This window comes from Dromiciops gliroides, chromosome 3 (genome assembly GCF_019393635.1).
Source record: "Dromiciops gliroides isolate mDroGli1 chromosome 3, mDroGli1.pri, whole genome shotgun sequence".
In the NCBI taxonomy this organism is placed as follows: Eukaryota; Metazoa; Chordata; class Mammalia; order Microbiotheria; family Microbiotheriidae; genus Dromiciops; species Dromiciops gliroides.
The window spans coordinates 629,332,661-629,349,940 of record NC_057863.1 but is presented as its reverse complement, the minus strand read 5'-3'; the positions used below and the strand labels follow the sequence as shown (position 1 = coordinate 629,349,940).

General features: G+C 44.9%; 1 protein-coding gene across 1 annotated transcript in view; it reads right to left on the bottom strand.

Annotated features, from left to right (window-relative positions):
- DNAJC11 (DnaJ heat shock protein family (Hsp40) member C11) overlaps positions 1–12,924 on the bottom strand; it is a 73,268-nt gene extending 60,344 nt beyond the window's left edge. The window contains exon 1 of the mRNA XM_043994270.1: positions 12,793–12,924. Within this exon, the coding sequence (XP_043850205.1) occupies positions 12,793–12,864 (72 nt within the window). The 5' untranslated portion in view covers positions 12,865–12,924. The remainder of the gene's footprint in view (positions 1–12,792) is intronic.
- Between the last annotated feature and the right edge of the window lie 4,356 nt (positions 12,925–17,280).

The following is a 17,280-nucleotide window of genomic DNA, read 5'->3' as shown; positions in this document are numbered from 1 at the left end:
ATCTGGGGATGACTAAGAAGACGACTTGTCTCTAGGGGGTGCTGTTCTAGGAGAAGGAACAGTGATAGGCCCTGGGTGGTGTACTGAGAGAGGAGCAAGTTCAGAAGCCAGCAGCTGCTACCTAACCTGGCCCCCTAAGAACGAGGAGGACGTGGTTCCAGCTTCTAGCCCGATCTAAAGCCTACAAAGAATAAGCAGGGCAGGAATCCCAGACCAAAGTGAAGCCTGCAGTTCTGTCACTCTGAACCAAAAGTGCTTCCCAGCTAGATGGCAGTGGCCAAGTCCAGCAGTCAACTACTGCTCTCCTGTAAAACAGGGATACTGCACCCATCTAAGAGGGTTGTGAGGATCAACGAGGTAAAATTTATTTGTCTTATTGTTTTGTTTTTTTTTGTGGGGCAATGGGGGTTAAGTGACTTGCCCAGGGTCACACAGCCAGTAAGTGTCAAGTGTCTGAGGCCGGATTTGAACTCAGGTACTCCTGAAGCCAGGGCCGGTGCTTTATCCACTGCGCCACCTAGCTGCCCCGGTAATATTTATTTGTAAAAGGCACTTAGCTCAGTGCCTGACACCGAGGAAGCCTCACAGAAATGCCCTTCCCTTCCCCTTCCCTGTTCAGAGCTCAGACCAGAGGTACAGCAATGAGACAGTACCCTGGATCAGACCACTCTGGGAGCACTGAGAGCTTGCAGGTCCCCAAACTGTCCCTAAGAGCCAGGAATAATAGAACATTCAATACCACAAGAAACAGCAAGAGGACTCCCCAGACCTTTTCTCCACAAGTGCACAGAGCCCAGTCCTAACATCAAGTCCAAAGTCAGGGAGTAGGCTGGAAAAATGAGCAAACAAACAAAAAGAATCCCACTATAAAAAGCTATCAGGGTTGGGGGCAGCTAGGTGGCGCAGTGGATAGAGCACGGGCTCTGGATTCAGGAGGACCTGAGTTCAAATCCGGCTTCAGACACTTGATACTTACTAGCTGTGTGACTTTGGGCAAGTCACTTAATCTTCATTGCCCCCCCCCCCCAAAAGAATAAAAAGCTATCAGGGTGACAAAAATAAGTGAAACACAGCTTCAGACGAAATCTCAAAGAAAAATAAAGCATGGGCACAAATTGAACTAGAATTCTCAGAAGATGAAAAAGAGTTAAAAATGTTTTTACAAATGAATTGAGGGGCAGCTAGGTGGCACAGTGGATAGAGCACCGGCCCTGGAGTCAGGAGGACCTGAGTTCAAATCCGACCTCAGACACTTAACACTTACTAGCTGTGTGACCCTGGACAAGTCACTTAACCCCAATTGCCTCACAAAAAAACAAAAACAAAAACAAAAACAAAAACAGAAACAAAACAAACAAATGAATTGAGAGCACTAGAGGAAAAAAATGGGAAAAACAACAACAACCCAAAACAAAAATTACAGAAGAAAGAACTGAAAAGATACTGTCTAGATAGCCTAGTCTCTTCAAGCCATGAGACTGGAAGGAGTGTAAAAAGAGAGTAAAAGTGTAACGGCTGAACTCTGGAGGAATAGACGCCTATTTGTGTTTTTGTCTTCTACTACCACTTGAGAGAAACTTCAATAAATGCATTATCCATTGTAAGAACTACTTCCTTTTACAGTATTTCTCCTAAAATGATCTGCTTCAGCCAATGTCCCCATGGTTCAGAAATTCAATGTTCATGCCACACTTAGGAAACTAAACAGGGGTGGTTTTTTTTTTTTTTTTAAAAGACTCTTCTGTCCTGAAAGATGAAACCTGAAGAATTATAAAAATATACATGCAACCAGATTTGAACCAGGAAACCTAGGTTTGATTCTTAGCTCTGCCCCTGTGTGGTCTTAGGCAAGTCCTACTTTTTCTGGGTCACAGTTTCCCTATTAGAGAAAAGAGGGGGAGGGGCTGTACTAGATGGAACCAGCTCTAAACCAACACAATCTCAAAATACTAACACAAAAGGACATCCTGTGAAACCTGAGCACAGTAAACTTTCGACAAATAAAACTAGTTAAACTTTTTTTAATCTTTTTTTTTTGTTAAACTCTTTATTTACTCCAAGAGTCAAGTCATTTCAACAAGTCATTTCAACTCTTTCTGTCTCAATTTCCCCATATGTTAATCAGTTGTATCAAGCTCAAATACGACATTACCACAGAAAATCACATATTAACACTTCCTATGTTCTACTGTATTTTTATTTATTTATTGTATTTAATTTATTTATTCTGTTAACTATTATGCTTTAATCTGGTTTGGGTTCCACTAGGAACTAGAGATCCCATCCCACCTGTAAATCCAATGATCTCTGCATAGGATGGATATATAAATGGCTTCTAAAGCAGCTGGCTACAGATGACTACTTGAAGAAGCCCAGTTGTACCTGAATTTTAAGGCTGATCATTATCTTCTTGTCCAAGCACATCTTTCTGATATCTACTGGGCCAGAGGTTCCAATGGGGGTGGATCCTGGATACCAAGTTTTATCTTTCCATGACAACAAACCAAGGCTAGAGACACGGGGAAGACAACCCGTTCTCTTATTTCCAATACCCTTCCTTCTGATCTTCAGCAGCACATATGAGGTCAATGTTTTCCCTGAATAAGCCTATGAGAACTTGGAATTTCTATGCTGGGTCACTAGATCAGAGGCAGAGCTGGAAGGTGCCTTCACACTATCTAAACTAAGCCCCTCAATAAAAATACAACATGCTCACAAGAAATTAAATACAAATCCATACAAAATAAACACAAAGTTGTTTTTGGTATTGGTGGTGGGACATGAACAACTGGCATAAATAGGAAAGGACTCTGGGAGGTGGCAGCATTTAGGCTGAACCTTAAGGAGTTAGGGTCTCAAAGTAGAGAGGAAGGAGAACATTCCAAGTATTGGGGGGCCCCATGGCCAATGCAGGGAGGCAGGAGATGGAATGTCATGTACCAGGACAGCAAGTAGGCCAGAGGGGCTGGAATTCAGAGTCCCTGAGAAGGAAAAACAGACCCGAAAGACAGGTTGGGTAGGGCTGGATTGTGTGGGGCTTTAAATGCCAAACAGGAGAGTGTATACTTTATCCTCAAGATTTAGAAGCCTCTGGAAAAGGAAGTGGCTGGATCTATGCTTTATGATTGGTCTGAAGGCTGTGCGAGATGGAAGGGTCAAATGAAAGCTAAGGATGAAAAACATGCAATGTTTGTGGGCAGAAGGGAAGAAGTCAGTGGAGAAAGAAAAGCAGAAAATTAGGGAGAGAACAGGGATAACTGAAGGAGTGAGTGCTATAGGATCAAGGGTACAAGGAGAGGGGCTCACCTTGGTGAAAAGGGCCACCTCTTCTGAGACTGGCGCAAAAGAAGAGAAAATGGGGCACGAGACAGAGGTGATTGGAAGTGTTTGCTTCAATTTTTTTGAGTAAAATATTTGTTGGTGTCATCTAAGAGGGAGGGAGCTTGGGACAGCTGCTGTGGGGAGAGTGATAGAGTGCAGCAGGGCAGGCCTAACTGAGATTAGATAACCTCAATGTATCAGGCACCAGCCAATATAGTTCTATGACTTTTTCTAGCAATACACAGCAGGATTCCAGGGTTTGGGTTTGGAGAGGGGTAAGCGGTGACAAGACAATGGGATTCAAGGGCAGGGGCAGCATAAAGGATTAATTCGGAGATCAAGATTTGAAGCAAATGGGGGCAGCTAGGTGGCACAGTAGATAGAGCACCAGCCTTAGATTCAGGGGGACCTGAGTTCGAATCTAGCCTCAGACACTTAACACTTACTAGCTGTGTGACCCTGGGCAAGTCACTTAACCCCAATTGTCTCACAAAAAAAAAAAAAAAAGATTTGAAGCAAATGAGAGCAAAGCAGAGGTGACAGCCTAAGGGAGGGCTATCTGCCTGGGAGTTATAGTGAGGCTAGAGAATTGTTTAAGAGGCATGAGGTGCAGCAAAGAAGCAAGGACAGGTTATATGTTGTGAAACAGGAATTTCAGAGGCTATGTGGGACACTTGTGGGTGATGATGACATCACAGATTGGACCATCCCTACATGTGGGATGGGAGAAAGTGAAGAGGGATTAAGAAGCCTCTTTTTTTTTTTTAAGTGAGGCAATTGGGGTTAAGTGACTTGCCCAGGGTCACACAGCTAGTAAGTGTTAAGTGTCTGAGGCCAGATTTGAACTCAGGTCCTCCTGACTCCAGGGCCGGTGCTCTATCCACTGTGCCACCTAACTGCCCTCAGAAGCCCCTTGATGAAGGTGAAAGAGGGGACTATAAAAGCTGGCTTGAAGCTTAACATCAAAAGAAAACTGGGGCAGCTAGGTGGTACAGTGGATAGAACACCCGCCCTGGAGTCAGGAGGACCTGAGTTCAAATCTGGCCTCAGATACTTAACACTTACTAGCTGTGTGACCCTGGGCAAGTCATTTAACCCCCAACTGCCTCACCAAAAAAAAAAAACAAAAAAAAAAAACTAAGATCTTGGCAACTGTTCCCATCACTTCCTGGCTAACAGGGGGAGGAGAAGTAGAAGCAGTGTCAGACTTTATATTCTTGGGCTCAAAGATCACTGCAGATGGCAACTGCAGCTATGAAATTAAAAGACACTTGTTCCACGGAAGGAAAGCTATGGCAAATCTGGACAGCTGACTAAAAAGCAGAGACACCACCTTGCTGACAAAGGTCCATATAGTCAAAGCTGTGGTTCTTCCAGTAGCAGTGTATGGCTGTGGGAATTGGACTGTAAGGAAAGCTGAGCACCACAGAATCAACACTTCAAATTATGATGCTGGAGAAGACTTTGGAGAGTCCCTTGAATGTAAGGAGGTCAAATGAGTCAGTACTTAAATAAATTAATTTAGGTTCCTAACCAGAAGGTCAAATACTGAAGCTGAAGCTTAAATACTTTGGCCACATAAGATGACAGTCAATGGAGAAGACCCTGATGCTGTGGGAAAGACAAAGCGCAAGAAGAAAAGGAGGGCAGAAGATGAAATGGACAGACAAGGCCACCGAAGCAATGAACACGAGCTTGGACAGACTCAGGGAGATAGTGGAGGACTGAAGGGCCTGGCATGGAGTCATGAAGAGTTGTGACTGAACAACAATGTGTGGGTGAAGTGGAGGGAAGGTATGGATCAGGAGAGCTGAGGAGGTTGATGAACTGAGAATTAAGGGAATCTGAGGGGACATTAACATGGAAATTGGAATCCCAGAAGATACGGAAAAGACTGGAATAGAAAATAAGACTGATCCAGTGAACTCCTAGAGAAAAGAGGGAAAATGAATGACCCAGGGAGGTCAATAAGTCAGTCAGTCAAACATTTAGTAAGTGCCTATTATGAGCCAAGCTAAATACTGGGGATACAAAGAAAGGCAAAAAATAGAAGTGCACAATCTAAAGGGGGAGATAACATGCAAATAACTATGCAGAAACAAGCTTTATACAGGTAGTTGAGAGAGGACAACCATCGGGATTTGAATAGGGTAACATATTTGGAGGAAGTGAATTTCAAAAGAGCAGCTGATGAGTAAGAATGGTAGGGGGAGAGTCTAGAAATGGCAGTGAGGATCAAGAAGCAGGCCTACCCCACCTCCTGGCCCAGTGTGGGACACAGAGGATTGAGGGAAGGTGCATCCAATACTGGAGAGGGTGATGAGGGATACAGGTTTCCCTCCCTTTGGAGGGGAGCCAGGTTTTTATGACTGTAAGAAACCAGAAGGTGCACAAGAGGACGAAGTCTAATATCAAGGGCAGTTTATTAACAACAGGCTGATGGTTCAAAGGACACAATGGAAAGGAGAGGATACTTTGGTCATACCAAATCTTAGGTTACTCTCTTGACCTTATAACCTGGCCCTGTTTGACCTGGAATTTCATTATTTAATGAAGAGCTCCAAACTTAAGAGATTTCATTCTGTACTGTTCATATGCAAAAAAATTTTTTGACTCAGCAAGTAAGTCAAGCGAGAACAATAGAGATGATACTGTCATATCAGAAAAGATCCTTTTCAGCTGAACTTTGGTGAACCACAATGACCAGTTCTGGTCCCATAGAACAGATAGTGAACCAACACTTTTCCCTCCAAGGAGAAGTGGAAGATGACAGTGGCAGAATGGTCATGCACCGTTAGATGGCCGGTCACTTTTACTGATCACTTTTCCCTTGTTACAAGGGAGGGTTAAATGAGGGGGGGGTATTAGGGAAAATAAAACACAAAGCACATCAACAAAACTTTTCAGAAAGAAGAGAGCCTGTTCCAAGGTGTGAACTCTCCAAATATACAGGGACGGAATGTTATCCTTGCCTGAGAAATAGAAACAAATAATCCAACTCCTAACAGCAGACACACTCTCTCTAGAGAGACTAAAGTGGTTTGCCATTTCCTTCTCCAGCTCATTTGACAGAAGGGAGTGAAGCAAACCAGGTTAGGTGACTTGCCCAGGGTCACATAGCTAGTAAGTGTCTGAGGTCAGATTTGAATTCAGGAAGATGAGACTTCCTGACTCCAGGCCAGCTCTTTATGCACTGTGCCATCAGACCCACTGTAGAGTTGAGTAAAGGATGATGCCTTCTTGCCTCATCTTTTCCCCAGCTGCATAACTGGACCCCTAACGAAGGCTTTACAGAAGGTTTTATAACATTGCAGAATCCTCACTGGATCAAACCGTAGGGATCATGTACTTCAAACCCCTCCACAATCCCTGAATCCATCCTATGAGGGGAGACAACACTGTTGTACAGTATGAACAAAAGTGAATTTACAACCAAAAGGCCTTGGTTTGGAGCCAGGCCGGGTGACTTAAATGACGCTGGCCTGACTTCTCTGAGTCTCAGTTTCTTCCCTGCTAAAATGAAAAAGCTCCACCTCCAGGATCACAGGATGAGATCTAGAAAGGACCAGGCTGTCCATGAAGTCCAACACCCTCATACACATGGGGAAAACGTGGCCCTGAGAAGTTAAGTGACTCCCCAGGGTCCCACAGGTACTCAGTGTTGGGGGCAGGATTGAAATTCAGGTCTTCCTGACTCCAAGTCTACCAATTCATCTTCTTCTTCTTTTTTTTTTTTTTTAAAGTTTTTTAGTGAGGCAATTGGGGTTAAGTGACTTGCCCAGGGTCACAGAGCTAGTAAGTGTTAAGAGTCTGAGGCCAGATTTGAACTCAGGTCCTCCTGACTCCAGGGCCAGTACTCTATCCACTGCGCCACCTAGCTACCCACTACCAATTCATCTTTAAGACCACTGGAGTTACCTGTTTTGTTTTTGTTTGTTTTGGGGGGGGGGGCAGTGAGGGTTAAGTGACTTGCCCAGGGTCACACAGTTAGTAAGTGTCAAGTGTCTGAGGCCGGATTTGAACTCAGGTCCTTCTGAATTCAGGGCCGGTGCTCTATCTACTGTGCCACCTAGCTGCCCCTGGAGTTACCTGTTAAGACATGTGACTTAACAATCTGAGGAACTCATCAGAAAGAGGCAGAATAAAGACTCAGTTTGGGGGGCAGCTAGGTGGTGCAGTGGATAAAATACTGGCCCTGGAGTCAGGAGGACCTCAGTTCAAATCCAGCCTCAGACACTTGACACCTACTAGCTGTGTGACCCTGGGCAAGTCACTTAACCCTCATTGCCCCACAAAAAATAAAAATTAAAAAAAATTTAAAAACCCTAAGATCTTGGCAACTGGTCCCATCACTTCCTGGTAAAAAGAGGGAGAAGAAATGGAATCGGCCTCAGACTTTATATTCTTGGGCTCAAAGATCATAACAGCCAGTGACTGCAGCCATGAAATTAAAAGATGCTTGCTCCTTGGAAGGAAGGCGATGGCAAATCTGTACAGCAGACTAAAAAGCAGAAACATCACCTTGCCAACAAAGGTCCATATAGTCAAAGCTATGTAGTTTTGTCCAGCAGCAACGTATGATTGTGAGAGTTGGACTATAAGGAAAGATGAGCACCGAAGAATCAATGCTTTTGAATTGTGGTGCTGAATAAGACTTTTGAGAGTCCATTGGGGGGCAGCTAGGTGGCACAGTGGATAGAGCACCGGCCCTGGAGTCAGGAGTACCTGAGTTCAAATCTGGCCTCAGACACTTAACACTTACTAGCTCTGTGATCCTGGGCAAGTCACTTAACCCCAATTGCCTCACCAAAAAAAAAAAAAAAAAAGAGAGAGTCCATTGGACAGAGATTAAGTCAGTAAATACTTAAAGAAATTAATTCAGGCTACTAACTGAAAGGTCAAATACTAAAGCTGAAGCTTAAATAACATTGGCCACATAATGAGAAGACAGGACCCACTGGAAAAGACCCCGATGCTGGGAAATATTAAAGGCAAAAGAAGCAGGGGCCAGAAGAGGATGAGATGGATAACGTCATGGAAGCAATGAACATGAACTTGGGAGATAGACTTCAGGAGATAGTGGAGGACAAAAGGGCCTGGCATGCTGTAGTCCATGGAGTCATGAAAAGTCAGACATGACTGAACAACCACCACAACCATGAAATGTCTTAACAAGAGGCAGCTCAATGGCACAGTGGATAGAGTTCTGGAGTTTTTTGAATCCTGCTTCAGAATACTTAGTAGCAGCATGACCCAGGGCAAGTTCCTTCCCTTCTCTGTGCTTGAATTTACTCATCTGTTAAATGACAGGGTTAGACTAGCTGGTCAGGGGCCCCTTCCAGTATGAAACAAGGCCATCATCTATACGTATATCACTCTAAATTTTCATCAGGATTCTTTGTCCATTCATTCTTCCTTTTATACTGTAGTCATTAGTATAGACTTTGTTCTTGTACAAAGTTGAAAAAATGGAATCACTGTAGAGTTGAGTAAAGTGCAGAATCGTCACTGGATCAAACCGGCAACTTCTTTTTGCCCAGAAGAAAAGAATTACATTGAATAAAACTATGATAAACTAATGGTAAATCCAAACTGTCTATGATTTACTGAACTTTCTTAAAAAATTTAGCATCTGCAATACATAAGTATGACATAAAACAAGAAATCCAGTTTGTCCTTTGCATTTTATGCTAAGTGATTTTCTTTTTTCTTTTTTTTTGGTGAGGCAACTGGGGTCAAGTGACTTGCCCGGGGTCACACAGCTAGTGTTAAGTGTCCGAGACCAGATTTGAACTCAGGTCTTCCTGAATCCAGGGCTGGTGCTTTATCCACTGCACCATCTAGCTGCCCCTATGCTAAGTGATTTTCAAACATGGTAAGAATACTGGAGAATTTTTATAGAAGCATAGAATTAGGACTGAAATCTATCTTAATTTCTATAAAGCTGTATAGATCAACAACATAGCGATTCACCATGAAGGAATTCTTTCACCAAGTTACAGGAACAGGATCATCTCCTGAGATCAGTCAGATCCTGAGCACCTCGAAATGCCCAGGGAGTCATAAATCACAGCCCCAGTGGGAGATGTGCTGATGAGGGCTCCACTCTGAAGAGGGGAAGTCTAAGATACACAGGGAAAGTAAGTTGTTAATAATAACTGACGTGCTTATCATGCTGTAGAACTTGTAAAGGGTTTTCCACACATTTTCTCATTTGAGACTCACAACAACCTTGTGGAGCAGAGGCTTATTTGAAAGGTAAAGAAGCCAAGGCTCATTACAGACTACAGGATAAGCAGCTAATGTTCAAAATACAATTTGGTTGGTTGTCTGACTAGTCTCCTGTTTCATTCATTGGACTGTAAACTTGAGAGAATATCTGAAATGTGACAAATGGCTTCAAATGAAATGTGATTTCTGTATGTTTCATTTCTCAAACTGCTTCCACATGAGATGTCTCAAAGAGTTGAGGAACACACTCAGCTCTGGAACTCTGAAACTACATAACTGAACAGCACTGATGTGAATGAATTTCTTCTCCCACGGTTCTACCCAAGCATCAAGCTGGAGAAAACAAGACTGAAAACAGCCCAGAGAGAGATGTCAATATCACGTTTTTGTCAACTAAATCAGGTTTTAGGTTAACCCTGTTAATAACCAAACCATTAAAGGTAACCCATGTCAGGACTAGAGCCTCAATAACACTTCCAGTGCCTAGCACAGTGTCTGCCACAATGCAGGTGCTTAATAAATGTTGACTGACTGACTGACCTCAGAAATGACCTCTGGATCCCCAAAATCTAAGTGTTAGCTTTCCAACTTCTCTCCTATGTTAAGACAAGACAGTTATCAGCTAAAGCATAAACAGAGGAGTTTCAGAAGTCTCAGTATGGATTTAAGCTTGAATAGCTTAAATGCAATGGGGATATCCTACAGAGATGCTTTCCTTGGAACCAGGGCACCTCCTTGAAAAAGATTTCATCTATAACTACATGTGATGTGAAGATGAACAATGCCAAGGAAGATTGAAAAAGAGGGATAATATGATTGATAATGGAAAGTTAACCAAATGCCAATAGCTCTGTTCATGGTACAGTGAGAAGAGTGATAGATTTGTAGCCAAAGGGCCTGAGTTTGAATGCTACCACTGCTACATACTGAGAAACCTTGGGTAAGCCACTAAACTTCTCCAGGCTTCAGTTTCCTCAAGTACACCATGATGCTCTGAGACCAGATGATCTCTACAATTCCTTCAGACTCTAAACTGATGCATCTACATTTGTAAACGGTTTAATCGTGGCTATTTAGTTACTTGAACAAGTAGTTTTTTCTCCAGTGAGCAGTATTTGATGTTGACTTCACTTATTTCAACAGTTGTATGCTTACTAAAAAGAAGAGTGCCTGAGAAAATGTTTTAGTGGAGAGGAAATTTTTAGTACTGATATAAATTTGAATCAGAGAATGTCAGAGCTGAAATAGCCTTAGTCTAGAGACTACAGACACTATAGACTTAAAGACTAGAGCCTAGTCCAGTGTTCTCATTTTACAAATAAGGAAACTGACTTGCCCAAGGTCACAGAGTTTGAATGTCAGAGACAGGACTTAGCAGCAACAGGCTTCAGTCTGTGGTTTGGTAGACTAACAGTGTCCAGAAGTGCCTTGAAGGGACAATGTGCACAGTCCCCAATACTGGCAAGATTTTGTTTCACTGGCAGAAAACATGGGATATAGAATTAAGATTACTGCAGAGAAGCAAAGCTAAGCAATACATTATAGGGGCAGGTAGGTGGCGCAGTTGATAGATCACCAGCCCTGGAGTCAGGAGGACCTGAGTTCAAATCTGACCTCATACACTTAACACTTACTAGCTGTGTGACCCTGGGCGAGTCACTTAACCCCAATTGCCTCACTAAAAAAAAAAATACATTATAAAGTAAGAACAAGAAGTCATAGTACCTCTGTCACCTCTGTCCCCCTCATGCCCTTGGCCAAAGGTTGTTTTTCTGTGATTAGTACAAAAGGTATCAAGACTGACATAGGATCGTGGAGACAGATCTGGACGGATCCTAGAAAGTCAGGGGACAAAGGAAGGAATACTGGTTCCAGAGTCAGAGGACCTAGATTCAGATTCATCCTCTGATGCTTACTATATGGGTGACCTTGAGCAAACTGACTCATCTCCCTGGACCTCAGTTTCTTCATCTGAAAAATGAGAGGGGTCAGACTAGATGGCCTCTAAAGTCCCTTGTGGTTCTCGATTAGTTCAGACCCTCTGCCAGATTAGGAAACTGAGGCCAAGAGAAGTGACTTGTCCAAGGTCAAACAGGTAGTAAAGCAAACGGAGGAGTCAACCAGATTCAAACAAAGGTCCCATGACTTCTAATCCAGTCGTTTTCAGAAATGTTCATTAATAGCCTTTAGAGGAAAAAAAATAACAACACTGGTCTTGAAGTTACAAGACCAGGGTTCAGTTTCCCTGTTCCAACACTTATTCCATGTGTGACCTTGGGTTAGTACGTTTTGAGCACTGCTTTTCTCATCTGTAACATGGAGTTGATCACATTGCCCGTCCTACCTCATCCAGGCTCTGGCACTTACTCTTAGTGTGACCCTGTGCAAGTCGGTTTCCCCCTATGGGCCTTAACTTCCTCCTCTGTAAAAGTGAAAGTGTTAGACCAGAGGGTCTCTAAAGACCCTTCAGCTCTGATAGTTCTACATTCTCAGGCCCCTTCTAGTTCTGGAAGCCCAGATCTACAATCCCTTCGGGTCTGACACTGATAATGCTTTCAGGTCCCTCCCCAGATGTGACGTTCAATACTCTCTGGTACCTCTCCAGGTGAGGCATTCAATGCTTTCAGGTCCCTCCCCAGATGTGATGTTCATTCAATGCTCTCAGGTCCCTTCACAAGTGTGACATTCAATGCTCTCAGGTCCTCTCCCAAGTGTGACATTCAATGCTCTCAGGTCCCTCTCCAGGTGAGACATTAATGGCTCTCAGGCCACTCCCCAGGTGAGGCATTCAATGCCCCAGGTGTGACATTCAAGGCTCTCAAGTCCCTCCCTGGCTGTGACATTTAAGGCTCTCAGGTCCCTGCTCAGGTGTGACATTCAAAGCTCTCAGGTCCCTGCCCAGGTGTGATAGTCAAGGCTCTTAGGTCCCTCCCCGGGTGTGACATTCCAGGCTCTCAGGTCCCTCCCCGGGTGTGACATTCGGGGCTCTCAGGCCCATTCCCAGGTGAGACATTCAATGCTCTCAGGCCCCTCCCCAAGGCTCTCCTGGGGCCGCCGGGCGCGTGACCACGGCCAGTCTGCGTGGAGTCCCAGGGCCGGCGTGGGGCATGGAGGGCTCCCCCGCACGCGGCCTCCCCGTTCAGGCCGCTCCCAGGCGCCCGGAGGCGGCGGCGGGGCCCTCGGCCGGCGCGGCGCCCCCTGCTCGCCCCCCTGCCGGGCTCGGCGGCTCGCGGGCCTCACCTCCCGGCGCACGTTCAGCAGCGAGTAATAGTCTTCGTTGTCCAGCTCCTCCTCTCTCAAGGCCGTCGCCATCTTCCCGACCTTTCACCCCGGCGGACGGGAAGGTCCGCTCACTAGAGGGAGGCGTGACACCTCCTCTTCCTCCCGCCCCGGAACTTGAGGGGCCCGGGCCACACGGAGGGGCAGCACGCTACTCGCCACAGCGGCCTCTGGCGCCTCGGAGTTGCGGTGCAGGCACCGGCGCAGGCGCAGGCGCGAGGGGCTCCCGACCTCCCCTTCCAAACCCCGCCCCGCCTGCCAAACCAAACCCAGCAGCGCGCATGCGTCATTGCACTCGCGCCTGGAAGCCGGGTACCGGAGGAGGAGCCTTGGAGTTGAGGGAGGGTTGATGACCTGCGACTCACGGGCTGGCTGACTAACTGACCTGGCCGCCGTGGGGTCCTGGCAGCCCTTTCCGTCATTGCTCTCGTAACCTATCACCTGTAACACCCCCCGCCCCGAACTTAATAAACAACCCCCCCCTGACCCCAGGCTAGATGTGCTTTTTACCAAACCCATGGACCGAGATGCTCCCGGCTGCACGCAAGCATCCTGGGTGGTCTGGAGCCTGCGCCAATGCCCCCTCCCCATTTTACAATGGAAGAAACTGAGGCCCAGATCTAGGGAAGGAAGAGACCTTAAAAGTCATCCAACCCCACCTCCTCCACCCCTTCATGTTACAGAGGAGGAAACTGAGGTCCAGAGAGAGGAAGGCACTGGCCCAAGGTCACACAGGGGACAGGGATAGGATTTGAACCCACTGCTCTGGCTTCTAACTCCCCCCCACACTGCTCATCATTCCAACCCTCCCGGAGAATAGACCCTTACAAACTCTCCCCAGCCTCCCTCCTTCGTCCTGCTTTGCCCCCAGGGCAGAGCTGGATGATTCACACCCAAGCAGAGAGGGGAGAAATGAACCTCTTCTCTCCTCTACCTCTGAGGCAGGGAGATCTTCCAAACAGGCAGAGCCGCCCCCACCTTTTGTGGAACTCATTCAAAGCCCCAAATTATCCCCCACCCCCAACAAGAGGCATCTGTAGTCCCCACCTGCTGACTTCCCTGGGCTGCTGACTACTTGCCTGGGAACCTCTAGAGATGCTCCAGGCTTTGGCCCCCAACCTGCCCCACAGGCTTCCCTTTTCCTCTAGGTCTCTTGGCCACTTAATCTAGGTTTTTCCTCCATGGATGGGTAGGAAGGCCCTCCTAGCCTTGGTTTTTCATTGCTGCCATATATTTTATGAACACCTTGTCATTATCTTGCTGCCTGCATGCTGAGGTAGTGCCCATTTGGTTTCCCAGCATAATTGTCCCTGGCAGGCTTTCCCTACCTACAGCCCTGGATTCCAAAGAGTCATTTTCATGTAAATTTCTACCTCATAATTTGGCTGTGGAGTCTAATTAATTTAAACCTGGTGCCTGTCGTTTTGGTGAATTATTAAAAATGTCTTGGTTACAATAATCTGAATTATTTAAGTGTCTTAGAAATTACACAATTATCAAGAGAAAGGTGGGCTGCCATGCTCTGGACGCCTGGCCGGGTACATACTGACCTGCTCTAGCACCTTATCATTTTGCAAGAATGTTTGTTGTTCCTTAACTAAGCATCACTTCCCAACCATCCCAGTTGCCCTTCACAAGTCGGCCTCCTGGGAAGCTTCAACCACCTGCTTACAGATTTGAGAAGTTGATTTCTTTCACTTCCTAATTTTTGTCCAGATGTGCACCATATGGGCCTATATGACATCCCTTCCAGTAATCCAGCCCTTTTAGGATCCTTTAGCATGAGACATTTGAGTACATTTTGGACAGGGTGTCTAGGACTATTAAATTAATCCTGAACAGACCACCAGTCTACTCTAATGAATTAAGTGCTAGTTTCTTTAGATATAAGAGCACCCCTCTGCCAACATTCCCCATTAGTCTTCATAACTACCACCAGTTTTCCAGTCACTTAGATATATTTTCTCTTTCCTCTTCCTCAAAAGTACTAGATTCAAAGGACTGAACTACATGCTGGAATTTTCTGCTTTTTTGTGAATATTTTACATGGTGAAAAAAATTTTATAAGAAAAAATCCACAATGTTGAACTGGATTCCTTTTTTCCTTCGATTTAAGAATATTAATTAGGCTGTAGTAGATGTTCTGACAGAGGCAGCTTAGGTGGCTCAGTGGATTCAGGAAGACCTGAATTCAAATTTGACCTCAGACACTTATTAGCTGGGTGACCCTTGCCCTTTCTGGGCAAGTCAGTTAACCCCTCTTTGCCTCAATCCATTGGGGGAAGGAAATGGCAAACCACTCCAGTACCTTTGCCAAGAAAACCCTATCGACAGTATGGGTGTGCTATGGGCCACATGTTCACAAAGAGTCAGCCACAACTCGACAGCCTGCTCATATAAGGGAGTGCTTTGTAATCTCTCTCTCTCTCTCTCTCTCTCTCTCTCTTTTGGAGGAAGCTGACTCTGGGAATTGCTGAATGGAGTCAGAAAGCCTTGGATTCTAGTCTCACCTATATTTTTGTGACTTTGATCAAATTACAACTTTATTCATCAGTAAAGTGGAAGGAATAACATTTCCCTCGGAGGGAATGTTGGGTGAATCAAATGAAATAATGTGCATGAAAATACTTTCTAAACTAAAGTGCCGTACAAACATAAGGCATTATTGCCTAAATAAAACGACCTATTTTAGTAAGCCTAGGTCTAAATTTCTGTGATTGAGAATGATCTGTTTTTTATCGTCACTGGAATAAAGTGAACAGCAGCTCAAAGGGTTCTCTACATTTGTCCTCTCTTGAGTCCAAGATGTAGTATGTATTTTGGATTATGGTTACTTGGAATATGGTTGTTGTGGCAAGTGGAAAGCATGACAGACACATCATACACCTGAAAAATGTGTTTGCTATGGACTTTTACTCTTTGGTTCTGTGTTTCTAAGAACTTTATTGTCTATTGGGAGAAATAACGAAAATACAAGAGAAATACAACACACAAGTTACACACACATACACACACGTGCACACACGCGCACACACGCACACACACACGCACACACACCCGTCTTACAGCAGAGCTGCTGACAGAACTCTGCTGTATATTTTAACTTCCTGCCTTGAGGATTTGCTGTCTTCCCATTGGGCAAAGCCACAAAAGTCATCGGTACCTTAGCAGTAAAGCTAAATCTTTTTTTTTTTTAATCTATTACAGAATTGGCTTATCTTTAAATGGTATATAACAAAATTTATCTCCACTGTTCATATTCAAAATGACCCCTAAACATTTGGTCTCCCAAGACCGCTTCAGTGGCTCAGGAAGCTGCCAGCCGTTAATGACAGCTTAGCCCAGCTTCTCCCGTGCCCTCAGCGAGTACACTGGAGGTCATTCATTTCATCCCCTTCTTCTGAGTGATAGCAGCAATACTGAGAGAAGAGGTGAGCAGCCTGTCCAGGCCCCTTCTATGTCAGCACTGAATCCATGCACTTCCTCTATAATTCAGGAGGAGAAATTACCTATAATCTTTTTATTATTCTCTTGTCACGGAGGCCAGAAAGGAATTTAGTACTTGTTTGCCATTCACTGCCTTGTCTCCTTCCATCCCCTCATGAGCTATGATAACCCTGTAAAGAAAGGTTCAGGGGAAAAGAAATCCTTAGCTATAGGTACCCTGCTGTTAAATTCTGTCTTAAGTTATCTGAACCTTTAGCATTTCTGGGTTGTTCTTGGCTTTTTGCTTCATATCTTTAGCAAGTTTAACCCAGATGACAACAGCATTATCTAAGGCTGATTCAGACTGAAAATAAGCCAGAGGATATATGTGGTTTATAAACAGCCATGCATTTCTCAGACTGTAGTGGGTTTTTTTTAAATGTTTTATTGATGCTTTTATCTACATTGCTGTCATTTCTTAATACCACCCTCCGCCTCCACAGAATGAACTCTCTCTCGTAACAAAGAAATAGAGTCAGGCAAAACAGACTGAGACATAGACCGAATCTGACAGCAGATACTTCATCCCACCTCCATCGTCCACCACCTCTCCACCAGGAGGAAGGAGATCTGATTCACCATCAGTTGTCTACAGTCAAAATGGGTCATCGCATTGTTCTGAGACCTAATGCCTTCTATGGCTGTTTTTCCTTTATATAATTGTCATCATTGAGCATCCTGTTCTCTTCATTCAGAGCACCTCATTTTGAACTCTGAACTGTTCGTGCTTGGTGTTTGAGTCAGTCAGATGACAAGTGATTGTTAATCCCTTTCTTTGTGCCAGGAACTGGGTAAAGCACTGGAGATGCTAACACAAGCAGAAAGAAAGACAGTCCCTGCCCTCAAAGAGCTTACAATCTTCTAACAGGGGAAGGCATAACATAAAAGGGGAGTTCACAGCAGGTGAGAGGAGGTATTTACTAGGGGGCATAGTGGCTAAATCTGGTTGGTCCCGTTGGGTCT